The sequence below is a fragment of the Brassica napus genome, chromosome C5 (assembly GCF_020379485.1).
Source record: "Brassica napus cultivar Da-Ae chromosome C5, Da-Ae, whole genome shotgun sequence".
Classification (NCBI taxonomy): Eukaryota; Viridiplantae; Streptophyta; class Magnoliopsida; order Brassicales; family Brassicaceae; genus Brassica; species Brassica napus.
The window spans coordinates 184,023-207,329 of record NC_063448.1 but is presented as its reverse complement, the minus strand read 5'-3'; the positions used below and the strand labels follow the sequence as shown (position 1 = coordinate 207,329).

General features: G+C 33.3%; 3 protein-coding genes and 1 pseudogene across 5 annotated transcripts; all 4 read right to left on the bottom strand.

Annotated features, from left to right (window-relative positions):
- Positions 1–2,618: 2,618 nt before the first annotated feature.
- LOC106358373 (signal peptide peptidase-like 4) lies at positions 2,619–6,615 on the bottom strand. Its single transcript, XM_013798145.3, has 14 exons — positions 6,312–6,615; positions 5,729–5,887; positions 5,530–5,641; positions 5,339–5,458; positions 5,095–5,246; positions 4,807–4,989; positions 4,681–4,715; positions 4,446–4,608; positions 4,273–4,326; positions 3,964–4,056; positions 3,711–3,853; positions 3,261–3,331; positions 3,064–3,147; positions 2,619–2,990 (listed from the first exon to the last, which is right to left on the bottom strand). The coding sequence occupies exons 1-14, from the start codon at positions 6,456–6,458 to the stop codon at positions 2,884–2,886; spliced, it is 1,623 nt and encodes a 540-aa protein (XP_013653599.1). The 5' UTR covers positions 6,459–6,615; the 3' UTR covers positions 2,619–2,883.
- Positions 6,616–8,551: 1,936 nt separating this feature from the next.
- On the bottom strand, positions 8,552–12,395 carry LOC106358374 (putative U-box domain-containing protein 55). The gene is made up of 10 exons (XM_013798146.3): positions 12,128–12,395; positions 11,977–12,053; positions 11,744–11,874; positions 11,564–11,668; positions 11,304–11,484; positions 11,057–11,194; positions 10,717–10,978; positions 10,490–10,638; positions 10,101–10,421; positions 8,552–8,861 (listed from the first exon to the last, which is right to left on the bottom strand). Exons 1-10 carry the CDS (start codon positions 12,285–12,287, stop codon positions 8,676–8,678), a joined length of 1,710 nt encoding a protein of 569 aa, XP_013653600.2. The 5' UTR covers positions 12,288–12,395; the 3' UTR covers positions 8,552–8,675.
- Positions 12,396–12,529: 134 nt separating this feature from the next.
- Positions 12,530–15,698, bottom strand: LOC106355321 (annotated as a pseudogene).
- Positions 15,699–15,957: 259 nt separating this feature from the next.
- On the bottom strand, positions 15,958–18,494 carry LOC106358375 (U-box domain-containing protein 54-like). 3 transcript variants are annotated; one of them, XM_048758616.1, is made up of 8 exons: positions 18,448–18,494; positions 18,165–18,346; positions 17,542–17,645; positions 17,177–17,307; positions 16,963–17,064; positions 16,744–16,870; positions 16,450–16,554; positions 15,958–16,322 (listed from the first exon to the last, which is right to left on the bottom strand). In XM_048758616.1, exons 2-8 carry the CDS (start codon positions 18,316–18,318, stop codon positions 16,125–16,127), a joined length of 921 nt encoding a protein of 306 aa, XP_048614573.1. In that variant the 5' UTR covers positions 18,319–18,346; positions 18,448–18,494; the 3' UTR covers positions 15,958–16,124. The 3 variants fall into 3 exon arrangements, with proteins under 3 accessions (XP_048614573.1, XP_013653601.2, XP_048614574.1); XM_013798147.3 differs by lacking the exon at positions 18,448–18,494 and having other exon boundaries at positions 18,165–18,388; XM_048758617.1 differs by lacking the exons at positions 18,165–18,346; positions 18,448–18,494 and adding an exon at positions 17,719–17,755.
- Between the last annotated feature and the right edge of the window lie 4,813 nt (positions 18,495–23,307).

Genomic DNA, 23,307 nt, shown 5'->3' with positions numbered 1-23,307 from the left:
AATTAAATTATTATTTTTATTAAATTTTGGAGAATGAAACAATAGTTTGGCTTCATTTGGATTAGGGGTGTTCAATCCAGATATCGGATTGGTTTCGGTTCGGTTCAGTTTTTTTCGGTATTTTGGTTAGTAAAATATAACTACTATTCTAAATCCATATTTACTTTGACTTTAATCTTTCACATACTTTTGAAAGATTTCAACTGGACAACTAAATTGATCAGTCAATCTTGTTGTTTTAAATCATTAGTATTTATATATATATTATTTAGTTTGAATATTTATTAAATAAAAATTCATATGCGTTATATTTTATGATCATTTGTAACTTATTATAACAAAAAAAAATCTATTGATCACAAAATTTTCAGAGTGAGAATCTTCAAATTTCTAATAATATATAGACGTTTTGAAAAATTCAAAATATAACATATAAGAAAAAATATAAATGTTTTTATTATATATTTAATGTGATTTTTAATATCTTTTAATAATATAAAATTTAAAAAAAGAACTAAGATACCAAAATTGTTATCAAATATTTATTATTCATAATAATTAATTTTCATATATACGTTAATCATATTAGGTAATTTCGTAGCTTCTAATTAAGGAAAGTGCAAAAACAAAATTTGGTAGATTATTTATCAATTCGAATATTCGATAGTTAGTTTATATAGTATATTTTATATAGTCATTTATTAAATGAGAATTTATAATCATACAGTTCTACGATCATTCATATCGTTTTATAACTGAATATTTAAATCATCGATAACAAAATTTTCAATGTGAAATTTTTAATAAGTTTATAATTTATAAATGTTTTTGAAAATTCATTGAAAGTTTTAATATTAAAATATTTATGTAATCTTATGGTATATAGTTTAATCTATATATATATAATATGTTTTATTATTAAATGATATTTTTTACTCATATGGTTTTAAAATCATGTGTATCTTCTTATAATATTAAATAAAAGTTCATATTAATACAATTTTATGATCATTTGTAACTTATTATGACAAAAAAAATAATCTATTGATCACAAAATTTTAAGAGTGGGGATCTTCAAATTTCTAATAATTTATAGACGTTTTGAAAAATTCAAAATATAACATATAAAAAAATATAAATGTTTTTATTATATATTTAATGTGATTTTTAATATCTTTTAATAATATAAAATTTTTTTTATTATATATTTAATGTGATTTTTAATATCTTTTAATAATATAAAATTTTAAAAAAGAACTAAGATACAAAAATTGTTATCAAATATTTATTATTCATAATAATTAATTTTCACATATATGTTAATCATATCAGGTAATTTCGTAGCTTTTATTTAAGGAAAGTGCAAAACATTTTTTGGTACATTATTTATCAATTCGATAGTTAGTTTAATAAAAAGTGTAATATAAGTTAAGATAGACCAACCTATTTTTCTAAGAATAGTATATTTTATATAGTTATTTATTAAATAAGAATTTATAATCATACGGTTCTATGATCATTCATATCATTTTATAACAAAATATTTAAATCATCGATAACAAAATTTTCAATCTGAAATCTTTAATAAGTTTATAATTTATAAATGTTCTTGAAAATTCATTGAAAGTTTTAATATTAAAATATTTATGTAATCTTATGGTATATAGTGTTTAATCTATATATATTTATTTATTTTATTATTAAATGATATTTTTTACTCATATGGTTTTAAAATCATGTGTATCTTCTTATAATAAAAATGTTAAACCATTGATCATTAATTTTTAACATAATAATTTTAATAGTTTTAGTCATTTATTGTCGTTTTTAAAAATTCAAAATATAACATATACGAAAAAAATCTAAATTTTACTTTTATAGCTAATTTGATTGTTTAATTTATTTTAATAATATAAAATTAAACAAAAAATGATGGAGGAGATATAAATTGTTATCAAATTTTTATTATTAAAATCATTAATTGTCATATATATATTAATCATTTATGGTAATTCCGTAGGTTTTATTTAAGGAAATAAAATAACATATCATATCATTATATCATATAGTTTGACCAACTTATATATCTAACAACATATAAAAATCGAATGTGGACCTACTTATTTTTTAATTGAATGTAATTGACTACCTAATTGAGTGCCACCTATGCATTGGGGCCTATTTTAATTAATACAAAATTGAGGTTACATCTTTTCAAATGTTTCTGAATTAATATATAGGGGATTAACAAGGATAAAGCATACGTTCATCTAGAAAAGTAGACTCAAGTATCAGAACTGAAATGAAAGATTAGAAATTTTATTGAATGGCTTCTGAGTAGGGTGAATTTCCTCTGGGCCGACCAGTCACAGATCAAACTTCTTCTGCCCCATTGTAGTGTGGGCCTAATGTGGCCCATTCACACTTCTCCAATTCAGAGTCTGAATTATGAGTACAACCCTCACCATGTATCGACAGCACTACCAAATTTCTCCTTTTTTTGGTCGGCTAAACATATGAAATGTTGTTAAATTGTGTTTTAACTGGAACTATCTTATTTTCTTGTTTCTGAATTTTTTTTTGGTTTCTTTTGAATATTTTCAAGATGAAGCAAGTTCTAGAAAGAAAAAAACTAACTATTTAGTAAAGTAAAGATAGAAAACCTCAACCAGTCTGTTCTCTGTCTCCCTGAATATAAGCAGACGTAAGAAAGTAAAAGAGGGGGGAGGGAGTTAAAGAGTATACGAGAAAGGTTGTGTAGGGAGGGGTCTTGTTTGCTTCTGTAAGAGGTGCGGGAAAGTGATACATATATATAGACCTAACAAGTGGTGTGCGTCTATTAACAATAAAAAAAACTACAGACTCATCTCGCTGGGGTCTTTTCTAAGATTGAGGTTGAAGGCGAGCGTGAGGACATGGCCTCTCTGGTTCCCCTGTTGTCCACAGGGTCTCCAGGTCACCTCTCTTGTGACCTAACACTATCAAAGTACCTGACACAAAAACCCATTCTCTTAGGATCATAGCTTAGCTTTTTGGTTTCTTTCCGAAATTGAGGACTCTTACCAAGTATGAATGGAACAATGTAAAGCAAAGCTGGTTGCCCGTGTCCATCCATCAAGTTTAGTGCAATATATGTTATGAGGAGACCTGTGATATAATAATAATATTCATATAGAAACACAAGAGACCTTAATAAGTTAAGATTCTCTGCAAAACTTCTTGCTTTTTGCTTCTTCCCTACATGAGGGTGAGGATCATACCTAGACCATAAGCAGACATTGCCCCAAGGAAGTATCCTGACTTGAGCTTCTTGTTTGCCAGCCAGTCGTATCTGCAATGTTAACACTATCTCAGAACAGCTCCTTCGGCTCATAACACTTAGCCTAGATCCTCTTGGGACAGTTGATAATTCAAACTTGTCTATTAAGCCTATTTACTATATTTTGTTGGTTAGAAATTGCTTTTATGATGGACGCTCCGACCCATTTCAAGTGCAACAATTGCACGTTTCAGTGACAGTTCTATTTATATTCTTCAACAAACTCACAGGAAAACATTACATGAGGGTGTTTCTTTAAGAGCAATTTTTCCCCAGGTTCAGGCAAATTCATTCCACTAAGCTTATTGTATGCTTTTAGTTGACATGTTCATATATAGTAATAAAGTGAAGAGATGATGGAGAGAGGATTGTAGTAGTGCAAAGTGCAAACCTTAGTGCAAAGGTGACAAGAAGTCCAGGTAAGATGATATCGCCAAAACCGATGATACTGTAGCCACCCCAAGGATCAAACATACGTGGGATCTTTAGTAGCATTGGGATGCCGTCCTCTCCGCTTTTGTCTCCACGGGCTACCTGTATGTTGGTAAAAACGAATAAAGGTCAATGACTTCTTATCAAAAACATCAGTGCGGAACAGACTGATGTTGAACATCATCTTGCATGAATGAAAGGAAAAAACTTACCACAATCATCACGCTTTCACGGAACCACCATTTTGAAACAAAAACCCAGAAGATATCATACATAAAGGCGCAGCTGAGAAGAACAACTCCAACCTGTTTTACATTAAATTTCAATGACCTAACACCGTTATTAGAGATGGGTCTTCTATAACAGCAGCAATGAAATGTTTCAGTCTTCACCTAATTGGTTTAGATTGTTCAATTTTCAACATTTTAAAGCTTTGTTTATTAGGTGCCAAGTTCTTAAGCACATAGTTCGAATATACACAATGGAAAAGAAAGACATCCAGAAAGGCAATTTGATATTACCTTAAGATTTGGAACCCTGACGATTTGAAGAACTGTGATTATCAGCGAGATTCCCTGTTAGCAAGAAAAATGCAACATTATCTCATAAGCACGAATGTATCCTCATTAGACAAGAGGCATTAGCATATACCCACATGGGACTCAGACAGTTAAGAGAGAAAGTGGGTGCTTACAAGGATATCTTGCCCTATCCAAGCGAACGAGTATTGGCGGTAAACTGCCCATATAACAGCAGATACTATGCAAAACGGACAAATGGCCAGCGTCAAATATGAGACTGCACCAAGGAATGGAACTTTGACATAAAATTCTCCAATGCTGCGGAACCATCTGAAACTACAATACATCCAACCTCAGTTCCCAATTTTATCCTGAAGGCGAAATTATATGAAGAAACATCATGCATACCATGAGAGCAAAGCGACCAAACAGGTTTGCAGCCCCTGATAGCACCAAACAAAACTTTGAATCTCAATATCAGGATGAATTCAATTAGGTACTGCTATTTAATTCAAAATGGTGACAGTCGCCTACCTCTACGCCACCTATGCAAAAGAGTACGACCAACACTTCTATAAACCAGAATGACATAAGCTTGTAGAGCATGATGAGGAAACAAGAAGCAACCACCACGAACAAAATTGCTGATATCACGGTGATCTCAACAACCCCTCTAGAGCTGGTGGTTGATACCTGCAAAAGTTCATCTGATCCGTCCTGCAGTTCAATATTTTATAATACAATGTCTGAGCGAAAGGACTTCCATTTTCCTTGGCAGCCAAAAGGTAAAATTTTAAGATATATACATATGCGAGTGAGCACCTTTAGCAGCTTGTCTTGCTCAATGGCTTCTTCCCTAGCGGTCCAGGCAGACCAATAAGAAGCACAAAGAATGGTACCAACAGCCATAAGCCAGAGAAAGACCTCAGCCACATCAACTGCTGGACGTTTCGGCGAATATAGCTGCAAAGTAACTGAACAAATACAGTCATCAACACTGATGAAAAAGTGACAAACAAGGATAAGATATGGTACAAAGACAATAATCGCAGCTGGAAGAATTTACCAGTGTCGTTAGCGTCGACGAATTTTTGGAGACTTGAACCAGCATCAAGAGGGAGCATAACAACAGGAATATTGATATCTAAAACGTCTTCACCCTTCTCACATACCATCTTGAAAAGATCTGCAAAAACAAGATTGCAAAAACTCAAAGAGGATAACTAGAAGTCTTATTTATTTGGAAGACAAGCTTACCAGTGCTGTTGTTAATGATAATGATGGCAGAGGCACCAGCTGCTTCAGCTACCTTTGTTTTGGTGGTAAAACTGCAGTTACCACGGTGAACAAGAATGACCTCTCCAGTAAGCTACCAAACCCAATAGAAAAGGAATTAAAACAGGAAATACACAACAAAAAGTAAAAAAAAAAAATTAGAGATAGAAAAGTGTTGAACCTTAAATTTGGGAGTGGTGCAGCAGTCAGGAGGGTCAGCAACAGCGAGATTGATGAGGGTAGCATGTTTCTCCTTAGACTCCAAGGTTGGACCAAACCTAGCACCAACACCAACATACTCCTCTTTTTCTTTCCCATTGACTCGAGTTGGGACTTTGACCTGTCCGTGGCATTGTAATGTTGGTTAGAAGATTGATATTCAAACGTGACAGGGAAACTAAACTGGCTTAATCACCCCCAGATAGCTAATGGAGAGTTTCTAGGTCGTTTGTTAAGACCTTTAATATTCACGCACGCAAACCACAATGAGACTCTAAAAACAAACGATCTTTACAGAAGGTAGAGCCAGAGGCTAATGCTAACCCTTTTAAAATTAGAATGACATCAAATCTCAAAACCAAAGTTCCTCTTTATCTGCTAGGGCAAACGACCAAACAAAAATTAAGCAATCAACAGATTAAATTCAGACAACTTTAAGGAAAGTCCAAACCCTATTTCTTTTTGTTTCTAATCTGAAACCCCGAGAGACAAACAGAAAACGAGCTAAAATCCTCTTTTTTTTTTTAAACAATCAAAGTTCTCACCAAGACGAAATTGTTGTTGCAACCAGGTCTATTAGGAAGAGAGTCATCGTGGTGAACTATGTCTCCACCAGAAACCAAACTAGCACTGTACACGTACAACCACCCCAACACTAACAAGTAACCGCTGTAAGATCTTCCCCAGATCATACTTCACTTTTCAAATTCCTATGCCTGCCAAGGACCAGAAGAAGAAGAAGAAGAAGAAAGAGGAAAGTTGGAGAAAAAAAATGGAGGAAGGTACACGGAACTAGAGAGAGAGAGGGAAAAAAGAAAATCTCTTGTGGGAGAGACGATAAAGTGTCGTTTCAGAGACTAGCAAGTGTAAAACGCTGACGTTTCTTCGTTGGTTTTGACTTTTTCTCTTATTGCACTCTCTCACTGTTCGCGCGTGATGTTTTAGTCCGTAACTTTTAATTTAAGTTAATCATTTGTCGATGAAAAAAAAGTTAATTACTTGTCCGTAGGCCTCCACGTTTTTAACTCAACCCGAAGTACCGACATTAATCTGAACCGAAAAAACCGAAACCGAATCCGAACTATTTTACGAAAATATCCGAATGAGACTTATGAGCTTACTACTTTAGACTTTGGTTATAATCCGAACCGAACCGAAATCCAAATTAGGATCCGAAGATATCCGAAATTAATTAAATATTAATGTTTTTATATATATTAACGTGATTTAGATATTTTAGAGTATTCAAAATATTTTTGTAGTTTGTTTTATTTGTTATTTTGAATACTTTTTAGTTAATTTAGATAGTTTAACTAATTTTTGATTAGATTTGTAAATAATTTATATATTTTGAAAATTTTTTGGTCAATTTTCGAGGTTTTTAAAAATATATTTTTGTACGATTTTAAACATTGGTTAAATCTGATCCGAACCGAACCCGGAAGGAACCGAACCGAACCCAATCCTATAATTAGTAAAAACCAAATGGTACTTATGAGTATAACACCGAAAATCCGAAAATCCGAATCACCAGTACCGAAACCGAAAGGACCACCGAACCCGCATGCCTACTTGTCCGTACAATCTTATATCTTAAATGCTGATGTCGATTAAAAGTAAATGGTTTGTGGAATAAAACAAATAAAATAACTGATTTTCATTATTTTTTTAATCACTCCTATCATATATTATCATATAAATAATGCATTATCAGTTCTTAACTGATATGGATCGATGGTGCTTTTGTCGACTGTTCGTATTAATTAAAAACAAATTGTAACACGCTTTTTTGAAGTGCAACTCTATTCAATAATTTTTTGTTAGATGATGAACATATTACATCGAAATAAACATCACTTTCACAAACCTTAGCCATAGTGTTATATATCGTCATTCATTAAAGCATATACTTCTGATGGCATCATACACCACGCTATCGAGGATGTCAAGTTGATAAATGCCAGTATGATACACCCTCTGTTCTTGAAAGTAAGATTTTCTAGAATATTCACGTTTATTAAGAATTTAATAAATATTTATAATTTAATTTATTTTTTACTTTATTATACACTTTTCAATAATTTTTCATCAATAAAATTTAATCAATTCAAATATTCTCAATTAATGTTCCTCAAAAGTATAAAAAAAATATCTTAACAATATAGAAAATCTATCTTTGTGAAACAAGAAAAAAATCTAAAACATCTTACTTTCGGGAACGGAGGTACTATTAATATATTGGTGATTTCACGTTAAACTGATTGTACATGTCGTCAAAGTGCTCTTACCCAACATAAACCAAATAAAAACCATATATTGAGTAACATTTTAGAATAAAATACCGGTTTTCAAAATAATCCATCTGAGCTAAACTGCATGTGCGTGGAACAAGCTGCGCGTGGAATACATCAAATCTATCGATCACCGGCTAGGAAAATATATTATTAATTATTAATTATTTTAAAATTAAATCCGTATGAACCGTACCGACAAGACGGCATGTTACAGTAAACCATTAGATTATTGTAGTTCAAAAAAATCTTATGTGGCCGATCCCATACTAAGGTCAGTGTATAGCCAATTATACCGACCCACGTTTGAAACACAAGTGTTTGTCTGGTTTGTACACGCGTCGCGTAACTGTTCTAAATTTCACGTGTGCAAATTAAAGGACTCTTTGGCATATCGCGGGCGGACACTTGTTGGACCATGTTTAGTTGGTAAAAGGGACGTGCGATGTTGGAAACGCCACTACAGATTGTTTTTCTCAGACTGTTTTATCAAAGAACCAAACCGTTTTTTTTATTTTTTTTGTGAATTCCACTCATCAGCACAGCAAGCAACTTAGCAACAAACAAATAATCAAGCTTCAGATTCAATATATTCACAACACTAACCAAAGATTCATTTTAAGAGTTGCGTTGAAGCCACTCTTGAATGGCGGAACGAAGGGCGTGGTTAGGAACAAGGTTATTGTGGGTGAGCTTCAGGTTCGTCATTGGTGAGGTCTCGTGACCATTGTCGAGCCATTCCTTTAAGGCTTCAGCTTCGTACGTGAATCCATCGGCTGCAACACGAGGCTCTCGCATTACTTCCTGAAAAAACCAAGAATCAATCGATCGTTCACTTCTAAACATTTAGAGTGTAACTGGATTGGTATTTTTTGGAATAAAACTGTTTGGAATAGCTTATTCCAAGAGATTCCAAAGAAAATACACCATTTAAATGGAATTAAAAACAATTGTCATTCCATTAATTCCTGTGAGATAGGTAGAACCAAATGGAATGTAGTTATAATCCTTTCATGATAAAAAAAGAACGTGAATGACTGGAATGGAATCAAACTAAATCAAAAATAAAAATTTAATTAAGTTTAAATATTTTTTTTAACTTACTTATCGCAGTTAGATAGTTGATTTGTTAAAGTTTTAAAATTTAAAATCTGTTCTGGTAGATTTTTAAGGTTTGTTACTAACTAAATAATAGCAACATCTTCTTATTTAAACATTAACTAGATTCTGACCCGCCCTTAAAAAGGGCGGGTATATTTTTTGTTTTACATCTTTTTAGGTCTTTTCAATTGGTAATTTAAATATAGGTCTAATGGCATAAAACATAATAAATAATATTCTAAATAATAATAAAGATAAAAGAAATAGTTGTTGGATCCAACTTTTATCAATGGGTCAAACATGTGTTTTAATAGAATAGATACGTAGACTATCAAACCCACCGATCAAAATTTGCTTTCTCCTAGTATGTCTTATTTCCTTTTATAATTGTTATGCAGTTTGTTTCTGAGAAAAAAAAAGCTTAAATTTCACTGTTTCTTGATCGATATGTTGTATATAGCCTAGTACATTTTGTTTGCTACATTTCCAAGTTGTGTACAAATGGTTACATTATTGTTTCTTTTTAACATTATTTAATTTAAATTAAAAATTAATTTCATTCCATTCTATTCCTTAAAAAAGTTACCATTTGTGTTATAAAAATATTTTTCTGCAATTATCCATTCCACTTATTTTATTCCATAACTTCTATCATTCCATTAGGTGGCATTCCATTTTTTTCAATTCGTTGCATTTATAGCATTCCTAAACTTGATTACCAGCTACACCCTTAAACTACTATCTGCGGCCAAACGGGTCGAACAAAACCCAAATTTGGCTATAAATCAATCACAAGCAATCATTTAGACCAAACCAAGCAGAAATTTCTACACTGGTTCCGTTCTAAACCTCTTTGAGAGGAACACTCTAGATGATAACATATGTGTATTTAAGTCCTCTACCTAGAAGTAGACATCTCAGGTTCGGTTCTGTTCAACGTACCTGCGATATTGGGCAGATGAAATACGACGGCGGCTGACGGGTAACGGAATCCTCATCGGAGAAACCAGAAGGTATTCCATGGCGGCGAGTGTAGCTCTGAAGAAGCAACAGAATATCTGAACAGACAGAGCTAGCTGCGTCTTTCTCAGCAGCGACCTTGCTGAGTTCTTCCTCCGTTCCTTTTCTACGTCTTGCTTCTTCTTCGTATAACCTCATGAAGTTTTGTCCCACAGAGCAAGCTTCTTCTTTCTCCTTCCTCACTTTCTCAACCTCTTCTCTTCTTCTCTTCACTAACTCCTCTGTTTCTTTCCTCTGCCTCACCTGTTTTGTTTTGACATGATAGATTATCACTTTTTTTAATTCCTGAACTCATCTTAAAGATTCATTACCTCGTCTTCATATAGTTGCATCAAGTTCTTGCTTATCAAGCAGGCTTCTTCCTTCTCCTTCTTTGTCTTCTCAAGCTCTTCCTCTTGTCTCTTCACTGATTCCTCCATCTCTTTCCTCTGTCTCAGTTGCTCGTTGTACAGCTTCATCCCTGTTTTCCAATATCACTAGATTATTCAAAATCACTCGTCTTAACAAATAACATATTCCTTTCTGTTTCTGACAGTACCGTCCTGAACAATGACCCGCACTTCTTCCAGCTCCTTCTTCGTTCTCTCGTGTTCTTCTTTCTCCTTCCCCAACATCTCTTCAGCTTCAACTCTGCGTCTCAGTTCCTCACTGTAAAGCTTTCTTCCGTTAAGAATGATGATAAGTGCGTCGTCCCTCTCTTGTTTAGTCTTCTCCACCATTTTCCTTTGTTTTGTCAAAGCCTCTTTACTTTCTTTCCTTAGCCTCGTTTCCTCATTGAACATAGCTTCATACTCTCTTGCCTTTCAAGTAAAAAGAAACAATTGTAAGCAAGAAAAAAAAAAGAACATTCTCCATGTCTTTAAATTATGGTATTTTACTTTGCGGATGGCCTCAACGGCTGCATTTTCAGATTTAAACCGCCTGACACATTCTTCGTACGCTTCTCTTTTCGATTCCTCAACTTCAATAAGTGCTTGCTTAAGTTGTCTATACAGTTGATCATTCCTGTCGCTTTCCTGCAAAAGGACAGATAAAGCTTTCAGTCATTTAGTAACAGACACAGAAGCAAGCACGATATATATATTGGCTTAATTCACAACACAACCAACAATGCTTAGACCGTACAGATTGATCCTCTGATGCAGTTGGCTCTAACATGTCCCTGTCTCTCCTTGTGTCAATGTAAGCTACAATTGCAGAGACCAATTCCGCCGAGCATTTTGGTGAAGCAGAGGAATAGAGCTTCGGTTTCCATTGTCCAGCTTCGGCTTCTGTTTCATCCACACGGTCTTCAAGATTGGCTTCCCTGAGTATTTAATATACATAAACAATAAGGTGATTTCTTCAAGGACAGAACATAAGCAAAGAGAGTTTTCAAAACTCACTTTGTGTAGATGAGATGTCCATTGCACATAAACGTAACTTCGCAGGAGCTAGGCGCGTGTTGGTACACGTACTTGGCCTTTCTGGACTTGAGATCGAACATCTTCCTGGTAAATTTTTCTGTTAAAAGTCAACACGAGTGAACTTAGAGATTTAAAATATAATAGATTTCCAATACGTACTCTGAATAATCACGATCTGATGCAGCTCCCATAACGAGCTTCTTGATTTTGCTTTCATGGATGAGTTCTAATATCCCCTGCTTCACATCGTTCATCTCTATACACGATATGTAAATGTCGTCCTCGTTCACCTGCGATCGGAGAACAAGAATCAGGAGGAACACAACAATTTCCTTCAGAGCAAGAAGAGAAGGACTTTAATAATATAAGAAGGCAACGGAACAGAACAATACCCCTTCTTGTTGACAGATGTCAAAATAATCATGTAATGTCTCGTACATGATAGCCTCCAGTTCTTCAAGCTTACGTGCTGAAATACATCAACAATAAATACGCAATTACAAATGAAGCATCGAAAATGGGAACCAAGGAAACGAAAATTACCAGCAGGAGAAGCAGTATTTGGCTGATAAACATGGAGGATGCAGACTTTCTTGGCACCAAGGTTCCTCAAAGCCCAAACCAGAGTCGATCTGCTCTCTTTGACATCGTTCTTCACAGCAACATGGACAACATCATTTCCCATGGCCATGAGTTCCGCCATTGATGTCCTTTACCTTTGTCTTTGTGTTGTCTTCTTTTCACCTGTAAGGTGGAAAAAAACAAAGAAGCATCTGACAGAAAGAGACCAACAATGGTTAGTGGTGACCCTCAACATTCTATTTGTTGACCGTTTCAGTTTTCCTAAGGTGGACACAGTAAAGTCTACAGGTGGTATTTAAAACACAAGTCAATGCATAACAACTATTGAAACAAAAACAAAAAAATCTCCAAGACTTTTCCCAGTGAAAAGAGACAACTTTTTCATTAGATTTTTCACGTTCCATTCACTACTGAATCACAACACAATCAACATAATATATATATGTATATATATCTTTAAGGCAAATCAAAGAAATAAGGGTGCTGTTGCAACCACTCGTTAATAGCAGAACGAAGAGCAAGATTTGGTGTGAGGTTGTGATTCACAAGCTTCAGGTTAGTCATCGGCGATTTTTCACCTCCATGAACGAGCCAGTTTTTGAACTCATCTGCTTCATAAGTGTAACCATCAGCTGCAACATGGGGATTCTGCATAATCTCCTACATTCACGAGCAATAATTGGCAATGAATTATATAAAGAGCAAAACAAATATCAAAATGTAAAAGTTACTTTTGGACATGTATAGTCTAGCGTATGTGTCAGCTTAGTAGAGTTGAGATATTCAGCAGAAGCCAAGTCAAGATCCTAACAAAAACATCAGCTTTTTAGGTGGAGGTTCGAGTCCTAACCTTTGAAATGGGACAGATGAAATATGGGGGAGGCTCGTTGGAAACAGACCACTGCGACGAGGATGAAGCTGAATGTGATGATGACTCACCCTTCTCCAGATGTAGATTTCCCAAAAGCTCTTCAGTTTTTTTGATAGCTTCGTCTCGCTCTTTCTCGACCATATCTAACCGACGGGGGCAATCAATATAAAGCTGTTCCTCGAGTTCCTTTTGGACCCTCTTCATGTCTTTGATTTCTGCTCTAGCCCTGTTCAGATCCTCCTCGGCTTCTCTCCTGCGACGTACTTCTTCACTGTACAGCATCTGAGTGACACCAAAAGAACTTGAGAGTGCTTCCTCTCTTTCACGATTCATCTTATCATGTTGCTCCAGTTCTCTCTTTAGTTCCTCGATTTCTAGTCTCCGTCTCTGCTCCTCGTAGTACGTCGCCGCAGACCCTCTAGCCTGTTTAAGAACCATATCAACTGAACAAATGAGATACTTCTACACTGGAAGATATAAAAACACCACCACAGGAGTCTCATATGGAAAAGTTAAGACATGCATCTGTGTTATGTTCTACAGGAAATGTTTTTGACTAACAAGAAGAGGTGTTGGATCCTTGAATTTACAATCTATCACATTTTATCATTCATCCATAGGTTTTAAGACTTTTAAGCGAATCAAAAGGTTTTTCCAATTAAGAAAACATTCAACCACTTGAATGAAAAGTTCTAGGTTGTTTTGACTAAATTGGATTGTACGTACTGATTGGTCTTCAGGTGAAGACAGGGCATGTGACTCGCTGTCAGGTTCAGCTCTTACTACGTCCTCGAATGGTATCAGAGCAGAATCAAGGTCATGAAGGCTGGCTAAGGATTCGGAGGAGGAGTGCGATGAACCCTCAAGATCAAACCGTCCCTCCCTATTGAAACATAAAACAAAAATATACCCAGGTAAACTTTACAATTACTCAAAAACACGCAGAAGTATAGTAAAATCCTCCTCCTAACTTACCTGGTTTGGATGAGGTTCCCATTACAAACAAGCCATATTTTACAGCAATGAGGCGCGTGGCTACTCACATACTTGGCTTTTCTAGATGTGATATTAACCATGCCCCTGCATGCATCAAAAAACAAAAAAATGTGACCAGAGTGAGAGCGAGCATTTTCTTATTAACTCATTATCGGTGAAATTATCAATGAGGAGGAGACACATAAACGAGTGTCGATATTGTCCTTACTCGGAGTAGCGGGAGTCAGCAGCAGCTCCTATAATAAGCTTCTTGATATTGTTTTCATAGATAAGGTTCACAATCCCCTCCTCAACGTTATTTCCCACATCACAGAATATTTCCACATCTTGCTCGTTAACCTGCAACATAAAAGCAATTCAATGATCAGAAATTGTTGTTTTTAAACAAATCAATGTTTTTTTGAGATTTTTGTGACACACACTAATAATGTATTCATGAGTTGGGAAGAGCACTAACTCCTTCATGTAGGCAGATATCACGGTACTTGAGAAGGCTCTCGTATGTACTTGTCAATTCCGACACCTGGATTGCATCGATCTCGCTTTGTTCTAGCCCACTTGCTGCAATTCCCCAGACAAAAAAAAAAAGGAAACTGTCGGAGTAAATTGGTTCAAGAAGGTAAAGCTTGGTCTTCCGCTACAATCAGATTTGATAAAAGATAACACTTAACACAGATACAAACCATTTACATCCCTACGATCAAGAATCTAAAGATTAAAAAAAAAACATCAATTTCTACAAAGCCATCTGTTCGTGTGATTTAATGCTTGCAAAGTGTAAACAAGTAGGAAAGCAGAGAGAAAAATTTACTAATATCACCGATTAAAAAGAAGAGTTATTACAGGTAGGGTTCATGGAAATGGGAAGATGAATATGAAGAAGGAAAAGCTTTTTGAATTGGAGATGCCTCAGAGCCCATGTGAGAGTCGATCTGCTTTCACCAGCATCTTTGTTTACTGCAACATAAACAGGATCGTCAATCCAAGCCTCCTCTGCCATGTCCATTTTTTCTACTCTTCTCTTCTCTTCTCTATTAGAGACAATTTCTCTCTTTTCCAAAACAAGACACGATAAGACACAAAGGCACAATTATTAAATATATTTATTTATACATATGTAGACACATGATTATATTGTCCTTCCCTTGATAACTAACTAATTGCTAAGATGTTTCCAACCACTTTCCTACTCAATTGTGATATGTATTACTCTACTTTGTATTTTTTTCTGAGAAAAAGAAGGAAGGTGACAGACAACGAAAGATATTTGATCTTACTAGTAGATAACATCAGAGAGCGAGCCACTGTTCACAATAATTTTAAATGCAAGACTATATCTATCTATCCATCAACCAATAGACTTCGTAGAACATTTCTCATATCGTAAAAGACACGTTTCATACGATAAATTAAACGGAATTGCTTGCTGCATTTAAAAATTGAAATGTCAACTCACATAAGCTTTTAAAAAAATAAGATTCATGAATCAAAAATCGAAGGCGGTATATATCGGTATATTTAGGTTGCTAATGAGAAGCATCGGTATATTTTTTACCTCCGGTTAATCTCCGCTACATTGCGACGAATCTCGTGCGCCGGTACTTTAGCCGGCGGTTGATTAGGTTGACAGTTTGGGGGATGTGGAGCCAAGTCAAGAGTCAACATCTCTGACGGAAAATCGTTTAGTGTTTGTATAATTAAGGACGATTAAGATTACGACACGTAACATAGCTTTCTGTGAACGGTCAGATGGTTCTTCGTCCGCTTTGGGATAAGTTCTTTATAATGGGCTTAATAACGACCTACTGGCCCATGGCCCATTAATTCACCGTAACGTATGATTGGCTGTTTCCCGCCAATTTGATATGATAGGACATGCAGACAAGTCAACGAGGGTCGAAAAACTTTTTGTACCCAAAACTGATGCTCGTAAATAGACTCCATGTCTGATGCATGAATCTATGATATATCAAACAGTAAAACAAGAAGTTTTTTATCATACATATATTTCTTTTTCTTACAGAGAAAATTCCAAAACTCACAACAAAGTCTGACATCTTAATTATCTCCAGTAGTATATATAGATGAAAATCAATGTTTGTAATTTGGGTGGAGATGGAGCCAGTCCTTGATGAGTGAACGAAGAGTGTAGTTAGGGGTGAGATGGCGATGAGCGAGCCTAGCTCCTGTGATTGGCGACTTATCATTCCCTCCATTTAGCCACGTTCTTATTTCCTTTTCCTCGTAAGTGAAACCATCAGCAGCCACATGAGGATCTCTCATTATCTCCTACATATATTTACCAAAAATCAAATTATGATGATTGCATCTTTATGCAAAAGCCCTAGCTTTTTTCCCCCTGGGAAAACATGAATATAGTAGTATTTCAAGACGCAGAGATGGTTAGAATCCTAACCATTGAAATGGGACAAATAAAATTTTCGGGAGGACTGTCTGTTTCGCTGTCATTGCTTTTTGGCTTATCTTCTTTCCTTACTTCCTTTGGTGTTTGGTTCCGTCCCTGATTTTTTTTCAATGCAGCAGGATAAGAGTGTCAAATAAGTAATCTTGACTAGGGAAACAAATTTAGGCTGCTAATGAAAACATGGAAGTGGCAAGTGGAGTGGTGGTGATGGTGGAGGATTCTTTGCAATCTTCCTTACATTTAGTGTTTTTTTTCTAAGCTATATTCATCAATCTTTGTACTTACTGAATCCTCTTTACGTGAATTGGGTTGGTCATCACTATCTATTCCTCTTCCTCTGCTTGGTTTCTGAGCAAAACCATCGAATCCTGAGAACGAATCTGATGGATTCCCAATGCCAAAACTTCCTTCCCTATTAAACCAAAAACAAAAATGTTAAAGAAATACTATTTTATAACGCTAGTATACACACACATGCAAACAAGTGCAATCCTCGGAACTTACTTTTTCTGGATGAGTTTCCCTTTACAGATGAACCACATTTTACAGCAATGAGGCGCATGTTGACTCACATACTCTGCTTTTCTAGATGTGATAGACATTCCCCTGCATTATTTAAAAGAGAGATTATAGTATTATTTGCTTTTACTCAATTAAACAATTTTTCTAACCTGATGTTCTGAAAAAACGTAGATCCGTTCTCGAGCTTTTTCTTTACCTGGAATAGTGAGGATCAGCTGCTGCTCCCATAACGAGCTTCTTAATATTGTTTTGATAGATGAGTTCCACAATCCCTTCACCAACACCATATCCTGATATCAGTGATATATCCACATCCTCTTCATCAACCTGCACCAGTATTTGTTATACAACTCCATCAATCTTTTCAAAATTCATCATTTTTCATTTTTTTAGCTCCATCTATCATATGTCTTTTATCCGTTTGGATTTTCACGAGGTTTCACTGAGCCTATATATATCTAGGAGATTGAAACCGATTGACAGAAAATAAATCAATACATGACGTGTTGCTTACTTCTCATCTCTCTGGTTTTTGATTCTTTGCAAAGAGAACAAACTTACCTCTTTGTTTGTGCAGAGATCACGGTACTTGTGGAGGCTATCATATGAGGATTTCAGCTCTGATTCTTGGATTGCATTGATCTCACTTTCATCAAGCCCACATGCTGAATTATACACCATTTCAAAACAGAGTCAATTTCCAATTCTAACACCACGAAAGTAAACAGATAAAAGTACCATAGCAATCGCTCTGAAACATCTTATGATATAATTTAAAACTGTTTACTCACTACTTGGTAAGATGAGAAAGAATAATTAGGTAATGCAATACCAAACATGATGTGTGACTTTACTACAAATGGGGTACAGTAGTCGTATAAGCCCAAAACCTTGACTTGTTTCGGTGCTAGGTCCACGGTTCAAACTAAAATTTGGTTATGATTTATTATCCTAATTTTTAAAGTTAGGATGTTGATTGTTTCATGACTTATTAACGTAACTAAGATTGTGTTGGCTAGTAACATATATTTCTTATAAATTCTGACACAAGATGCTTGGTACATATGTTTTCTATCTAATATATATATATGTGAACATTTTATATTTTTTTCTTTCTTTTGTCTATATGTTCAAATGCAAAACAAAACACAATCAAACGTAGATAATCAATCTAAAAGACTTACAAGAAGAGTTCAACGAGAAGGGAATATGAACATGAACAAGGCAGAGTTTCTTCACGGGAAGAGTCTTCAATGTCCATAACAAAGTTGATTTACTTTCTCGAACATCTTGATTCACCGCCACATAGATGACGTCGTTATGCAAAGTTTCTCCCATGGATACGTACTTGGCTTTTTTAATATTTCTGTTATGCATGAAAGGTATACAATGATGTAAGAATTATGAACGCGTAATATATAGAGCGAGCTAGAGAGAGAGAGAGAGATCAAGGTATCTTTCACCCACATTGCAAGTTAAATTGGAAGGAGCTTTCTGACCATTTACGTGTGAATTTCTCAGCACTTGTGCTGGGGGTCAGCTTATTTTATTGAAACAATCGAGCAGTTGAACTTTCTACACTTGTTTGTTAAGGCTTTTTTTTTTTGCTCAATTTGTTTATTAAGTTTCCAGGAATAATAGTGGAAATTACTTGGACCTTAAGCTGTAAGAATAATGTCGAACCAAAACAAAAGGTGTTGAGGGGTATCTTGGTGATCAACAAATTTCGTTTTGTCGACTTGCCTACCTACGAACCCCATTATGATTTTCTTTATTTATATAACTAGGATAAGACCTCCGCTTTGCGCATGATGAGTTTATTTGTATATATTATCGATAGTTTTTTTAATATATGTGATCATTTTATTTACATATATAAAATATTTTTTGTTGTTATTATATAATTTCTTTCCGATGGATCAGATCAATTTTTATTAAAAATAATGGAACAAAACTATAATTAATACATCATGGGTTGATCGAATTGGACATTAAACAAATTATGACATAAAAACCTTATTTTTTTCATCGAATACATTATTGAAAAAAGTGAACAGTATTGTTTTTACACTTGAATTATTTTGACTTTTTATCTTCCGTATGGTTTTGAAAGCTTTCAAATCAACCATCGAATTGATACATGTCATTTTAATGTTTTTAGTCGTATACTTAAGGAAAACTTACATTTTTGTAATTTAAAGTCGTTTTAAAAAATTCAAAATATAACATCTAAGAAAAAATCTAACATATAAGAAAAATCTAACATATAAGGTGTCCTCATTTTTGTATTTTAAAGTCGTTTTAAAAAAAATAACATATAAGGTTTCCTCATTTTTGTAATTTAAAGTCATTTAAAAAAATTCAAAATATAACATATAAGAAAAAATCTAATTTTTTATTATATTGTTAATGTGATTGTTTATTTTTTTTAATAATATAAAATTAAACAAAAAGAAGAAAGATGCAAAAATTGTTATCAAATCTTTATTATTCATAATCATTAATTGTCATATATATGTAAATCATATTAAGTAATTTCTTAGTTTTTATTTAGGGAACAAATACACACTTCTTATATTTTAGGTTAATATAATATTCTCTAGTGGACATTAAACAAATTATGACATAAAAACCTTTTTTTTTTCCTCGAACACAATTTTGAAAAAGTGAATAGTATTGTTTTCACAGTTGAATTATTTTTACTTTTAACTTACATATGGTTTTGAAAGCTTTCAAATCAACCATCGAACTGATACATGTCATTTTAATGTTTTTAGTCGTATACTTAAGGAAAACTTACATTTTTGTAATTTAAAGTTGTTTAAAAAAAATTCAAAATATAACATATAAAAAAAATCTAACATATAAGGTGTCCTCATTTTTGTATTTTAAAGTCGTTTTTAAAAAAAATAACATATAAGGTTTCATTATTTTTGTAATTTAAAGTTATTTAAAAAAAAAATTCCTCGAACACAATTTTGAAAAAGTGAATAGTATTGTTTTCACAGTTGAATTATTTTGACTTTTAACTTACATATGGTTTTGAAAGCTTTCAAATCAACCATCGAATTGATACATGTCATTTTAATGTTTTTAGTCGTATACTTAAGGAAAACTTACATTTTTGTAATTTAAAGTTGTTTAAAAAAAATTCAAAATATAACATATAAGAAAAAATCTAACATATAAGGTGTCCTCATTTTTGTATTTTAAAGTCGTTTTAAAAAAAAACATATAAGGTTTCATCATTTTTGTAATTTAAAGTTATTTTAAAAAATTCAAAATATAACATATAAGAAAAAATCAAATTTTTTATTATATGGTTAATGTGATTGTTTATTTTTTTAATAATATAAAATTAAACAAAAATGAAGAAGGATGCAAAAATTGTTATCAAATCTTTATTAGTCATAATCATTAATTGTCATATATATGTAAATCATATTAGGTAATTTTGTAGCTTTTATTTAAGGAAAGAATACACACTTCTTATATTTTAGGTTAATATAATGTTTTCTAGTGGACATTAAATAAATTATGACATAAAAACTTTATTTTTTCCAGCGAACACATTCTTGAAAAAAGTGAACAGTATTGTTTTCACAGTTGAATTATTTTGACTTTTATCTTCCATATAGTTTTGAAAGCTTTCAAATCAACCATCGAATTGATACATGTCATTTTGTAATTTAAAGTCGTTTTAAAAAAATTCAAAATATAACATATAAGAAAATTCTAACATATAAGAAAAATATAACATATAAGGTGTCCTCATTTTTGTATTTTAAAGTCGTTTAAAAAATATATATAACATATAAAAGTTTCCTCATTTTTGTAATTTAAAGTCATTTTCAAAAAATTCAAAATATAACATATAAGAAAAAAATCCAATTTTTTTATTATATGGTTAATGTGATTGTTTAAGTTTTTTTATTAATATAAATTTAAACAAAAATGAAGAATGATGCAAAAATTGATATCAAATCTTTATTATTCATAATCATTAATTTCCGTATATATGTAAATCATATTAGGTAATTCTGTAGCTTTTATTTAAGGAAAGAATACACATTTCATATATTTTAGGTTAATATAATGTTCTATAATGTTATATAACTATGGAATAATGTGACAGCATTAGATTAAACTATACGTTATATTAGACGCTCTAGAATTCTTTGAAATGGAATTTAGAAGGCATTTAGAGTGTCACATAGGATTTGGGGGTTTTTTAATTAATACAAAATTAAGGTTCTAATTTTTCAAATGCTTCTCAATTAATATATAGGGGATTTAAATCCATTAATGTTCTTGGAATGGAAAATTTGTTGACTAAATCTATATTATAATAGATGAGTTTTTGCTCACTCCTCAGCGCGCCACGTCAGCGTTTTGTGGGCTCCACTTTGAAAAAGTGTGAAAAAATGTCAAGTCCATGGCTCGAACCCGGGTTATTAAGATATAAACACCAACATTTATACCACTAAGCTAAATGATAATTTTTACATTGATGGTCGAACCTAATATATATTTATGAAGGTCGGAAGCTCTTGCTTCTTCGGCTTCCTCTGAGGATCGGGCCTACAAGTGCGTTATGGGTTTCATTTTAAATGAGATTCATCACGTTATATGAAAAAAGCTCAAGTTTGCAACAATTATAGTTTTCTCATATTGTAAATTGTTGTCGTTTAACATGAGTTTGAGTTCTTTTCATCACTGTCTCAAACAAGTCTGAGTTACAGAGTTGCGCCATGTGTCTGTTCGTAATCTATTTTTTCACCGGTGAACTCTTCATGTCCACAAAACTCATTGATTCCTCTTAAATTTAACCAACTTCTAGAAAATGTTTCTCTTTGCCTCTCTAATTCGTCAAACCGACGTTCCAGCATCCATCACTCAACCTTCGAATCTCTCCATCTTAGTCGTAGTAGTCAGTGCATAGCCTCTGGCTTCCTCGCTTCTGGGATTCCCTGAACTTCAAGAAAGACATGGAGTTTGTGGGAATCACGGTTCTCTTCCTTGATGAAAAGGTAAGTTAATCTTCGATCTATAACACTTATTTAACATAATTGTTTTAATTTATTTCTTGATTCTTTGTTGAATAATATTATTTGTAGATTCCGTGATTCATTCTCTCGTCGGACTTGCTAATCATTACATGTCATCTTTGAAAGCTGGTTCCATTGTGAAAGTCGATCGTTTTGAGGTTTCTAGGTGCTCAAGTATGTACAAGATAACTGATCACCCATTTCTCATTCGTTTCATCTCACTAACCATTATTGATGAAGTCATCACGGGTGCTCCTGAGATCAATCTTCAGTCAAGATTAGATTGTTCGATAATTTCCAAGTGATTGCGAACACAAACCTAGAACTCCCAGGTATATTATCATATTGCATCTGGGTTTATATTATGTTTTGATATCATAACTGATATCTAAACTCACAGATGTGGTTGGGAAAATCTGTTCTATCCAGGGCTCTGGCCTCACCAAAGAAACAACTCGAGTCGTTATCCGTCTCCTCATTGATCCGTAAGAAGCAATCAACACATAATTCCCTTTATATTACTGTCTATATTGTGCTAACATCAATAATCAAAAATCTTTCATACCCAAGATTTGTGGTCGTCTATTTATCTCTCTTACTTATCAATCTAATTTTACACAAATCTTTATTTTACTGTTTAAAAGAAACCAAAATAACCCAAACAATCAAACATCAAAAACTAGAATCCAAAAAAAAAAACGAATCATTAATGATCACCTCTCTTTTTGTTTAATCTTACAAATAAATTTCAAAACAAATATACCAAACCAATCAACTCAACTAAAACTCAACGACACATACATTGAGCCAGCTAAACAAATATAAACTACACGGCCAAATATTTAACAATTTACAAACTTACTTTCACAGATGCTTATGAAAAAGACGAAAACGACAACCAAGATCAGTGAAATTATCTAAACAAAAAAGCAGAGTAAGTTACAAACTTTGATAAATACAACTAACAATGATTTTTGTTTACATATTACCCATCAAATAAAAGAAAAACAAACACAACCACACCACGAGATACAAGTGACAATCCCAACATACACAAAGGCGGCAACAACATCTCCACCTGCTCACTACTCTTGTCTTATAAAAATAGCTTACATGCTCAATGTCAACATGTCAATGCTATTGTCTTCTTATGAGAAATACATATATTCGTTTAAAACCCATTAAGACTCAAATACTAATTGTCACTCATTTTATAGTTATTTCTACAAGTCTTCATATATTTGTTTTAAATGTCCGGTAAAAACAAGTAGTTTAAAAG

Coding starts and splice junctions, on each gene's coding strand:
- LOC106358374 (XM_013798146.3), bottom strand. CDS start 12,287: ATGGCGGAACTCATGGCCATGGGAAATGATGTTGTCCATGTTGCTGTG. Junction 11,875..11,976: donor ACATCTGTCAACAAGAAGGG/GTATTGTTCTGT, acceptor CTCCGATCGCAG/GTGAACGAGGACGACATTTA. Junction 11,485..11,563: donor GGACATCTCATCTACACAAA/GTGAGTTTTGAA, acceptor TTAAATACTCAG/GGAAGCCAATCTTGAAGACC.
- LOC106358375 (XM_013798147.3), bottom strand. CDS start 18,357: ATGCATAACAGAAATATTAAAAAAGCCAAGTACGTATCCATGGGAGAA. Junction 16,871..16,962: donor GGGAAACTCATCCAGAAAAA/GTAAGTTCCGAG, acceptor TTGGTTTAATAG/GGAAGGAAGTTTTGGCATTG. Junction 16,555..16,743: donor ATTCACGTAAAGAGGATTCA/GTAAGTACAAAG, acceptor AAAAAAAATCAG/GGACGGAACCAAACACCAAA.
- LOC106358373 (XM_013798145.3), bottom strand. CDS start 6,458: ATGATCTGGGGAAGATCTTACAGCGGTTACTTGTTAGTGTTGGGGTGG. Junction 5,888..6,311: donor GCAACAACAATTTCGTCTTG/GTGAGAACTTTG, acceptor TGCCACGGACAG/GTCAAAGTCCCAACTCGAGT. Junction 3,148..3,260: donor AATGTCTGCTTATGGTCTAG/GTATGATCCTCA, acceptor ATTATATCACAG/GTCTCCTCATAACATATATT.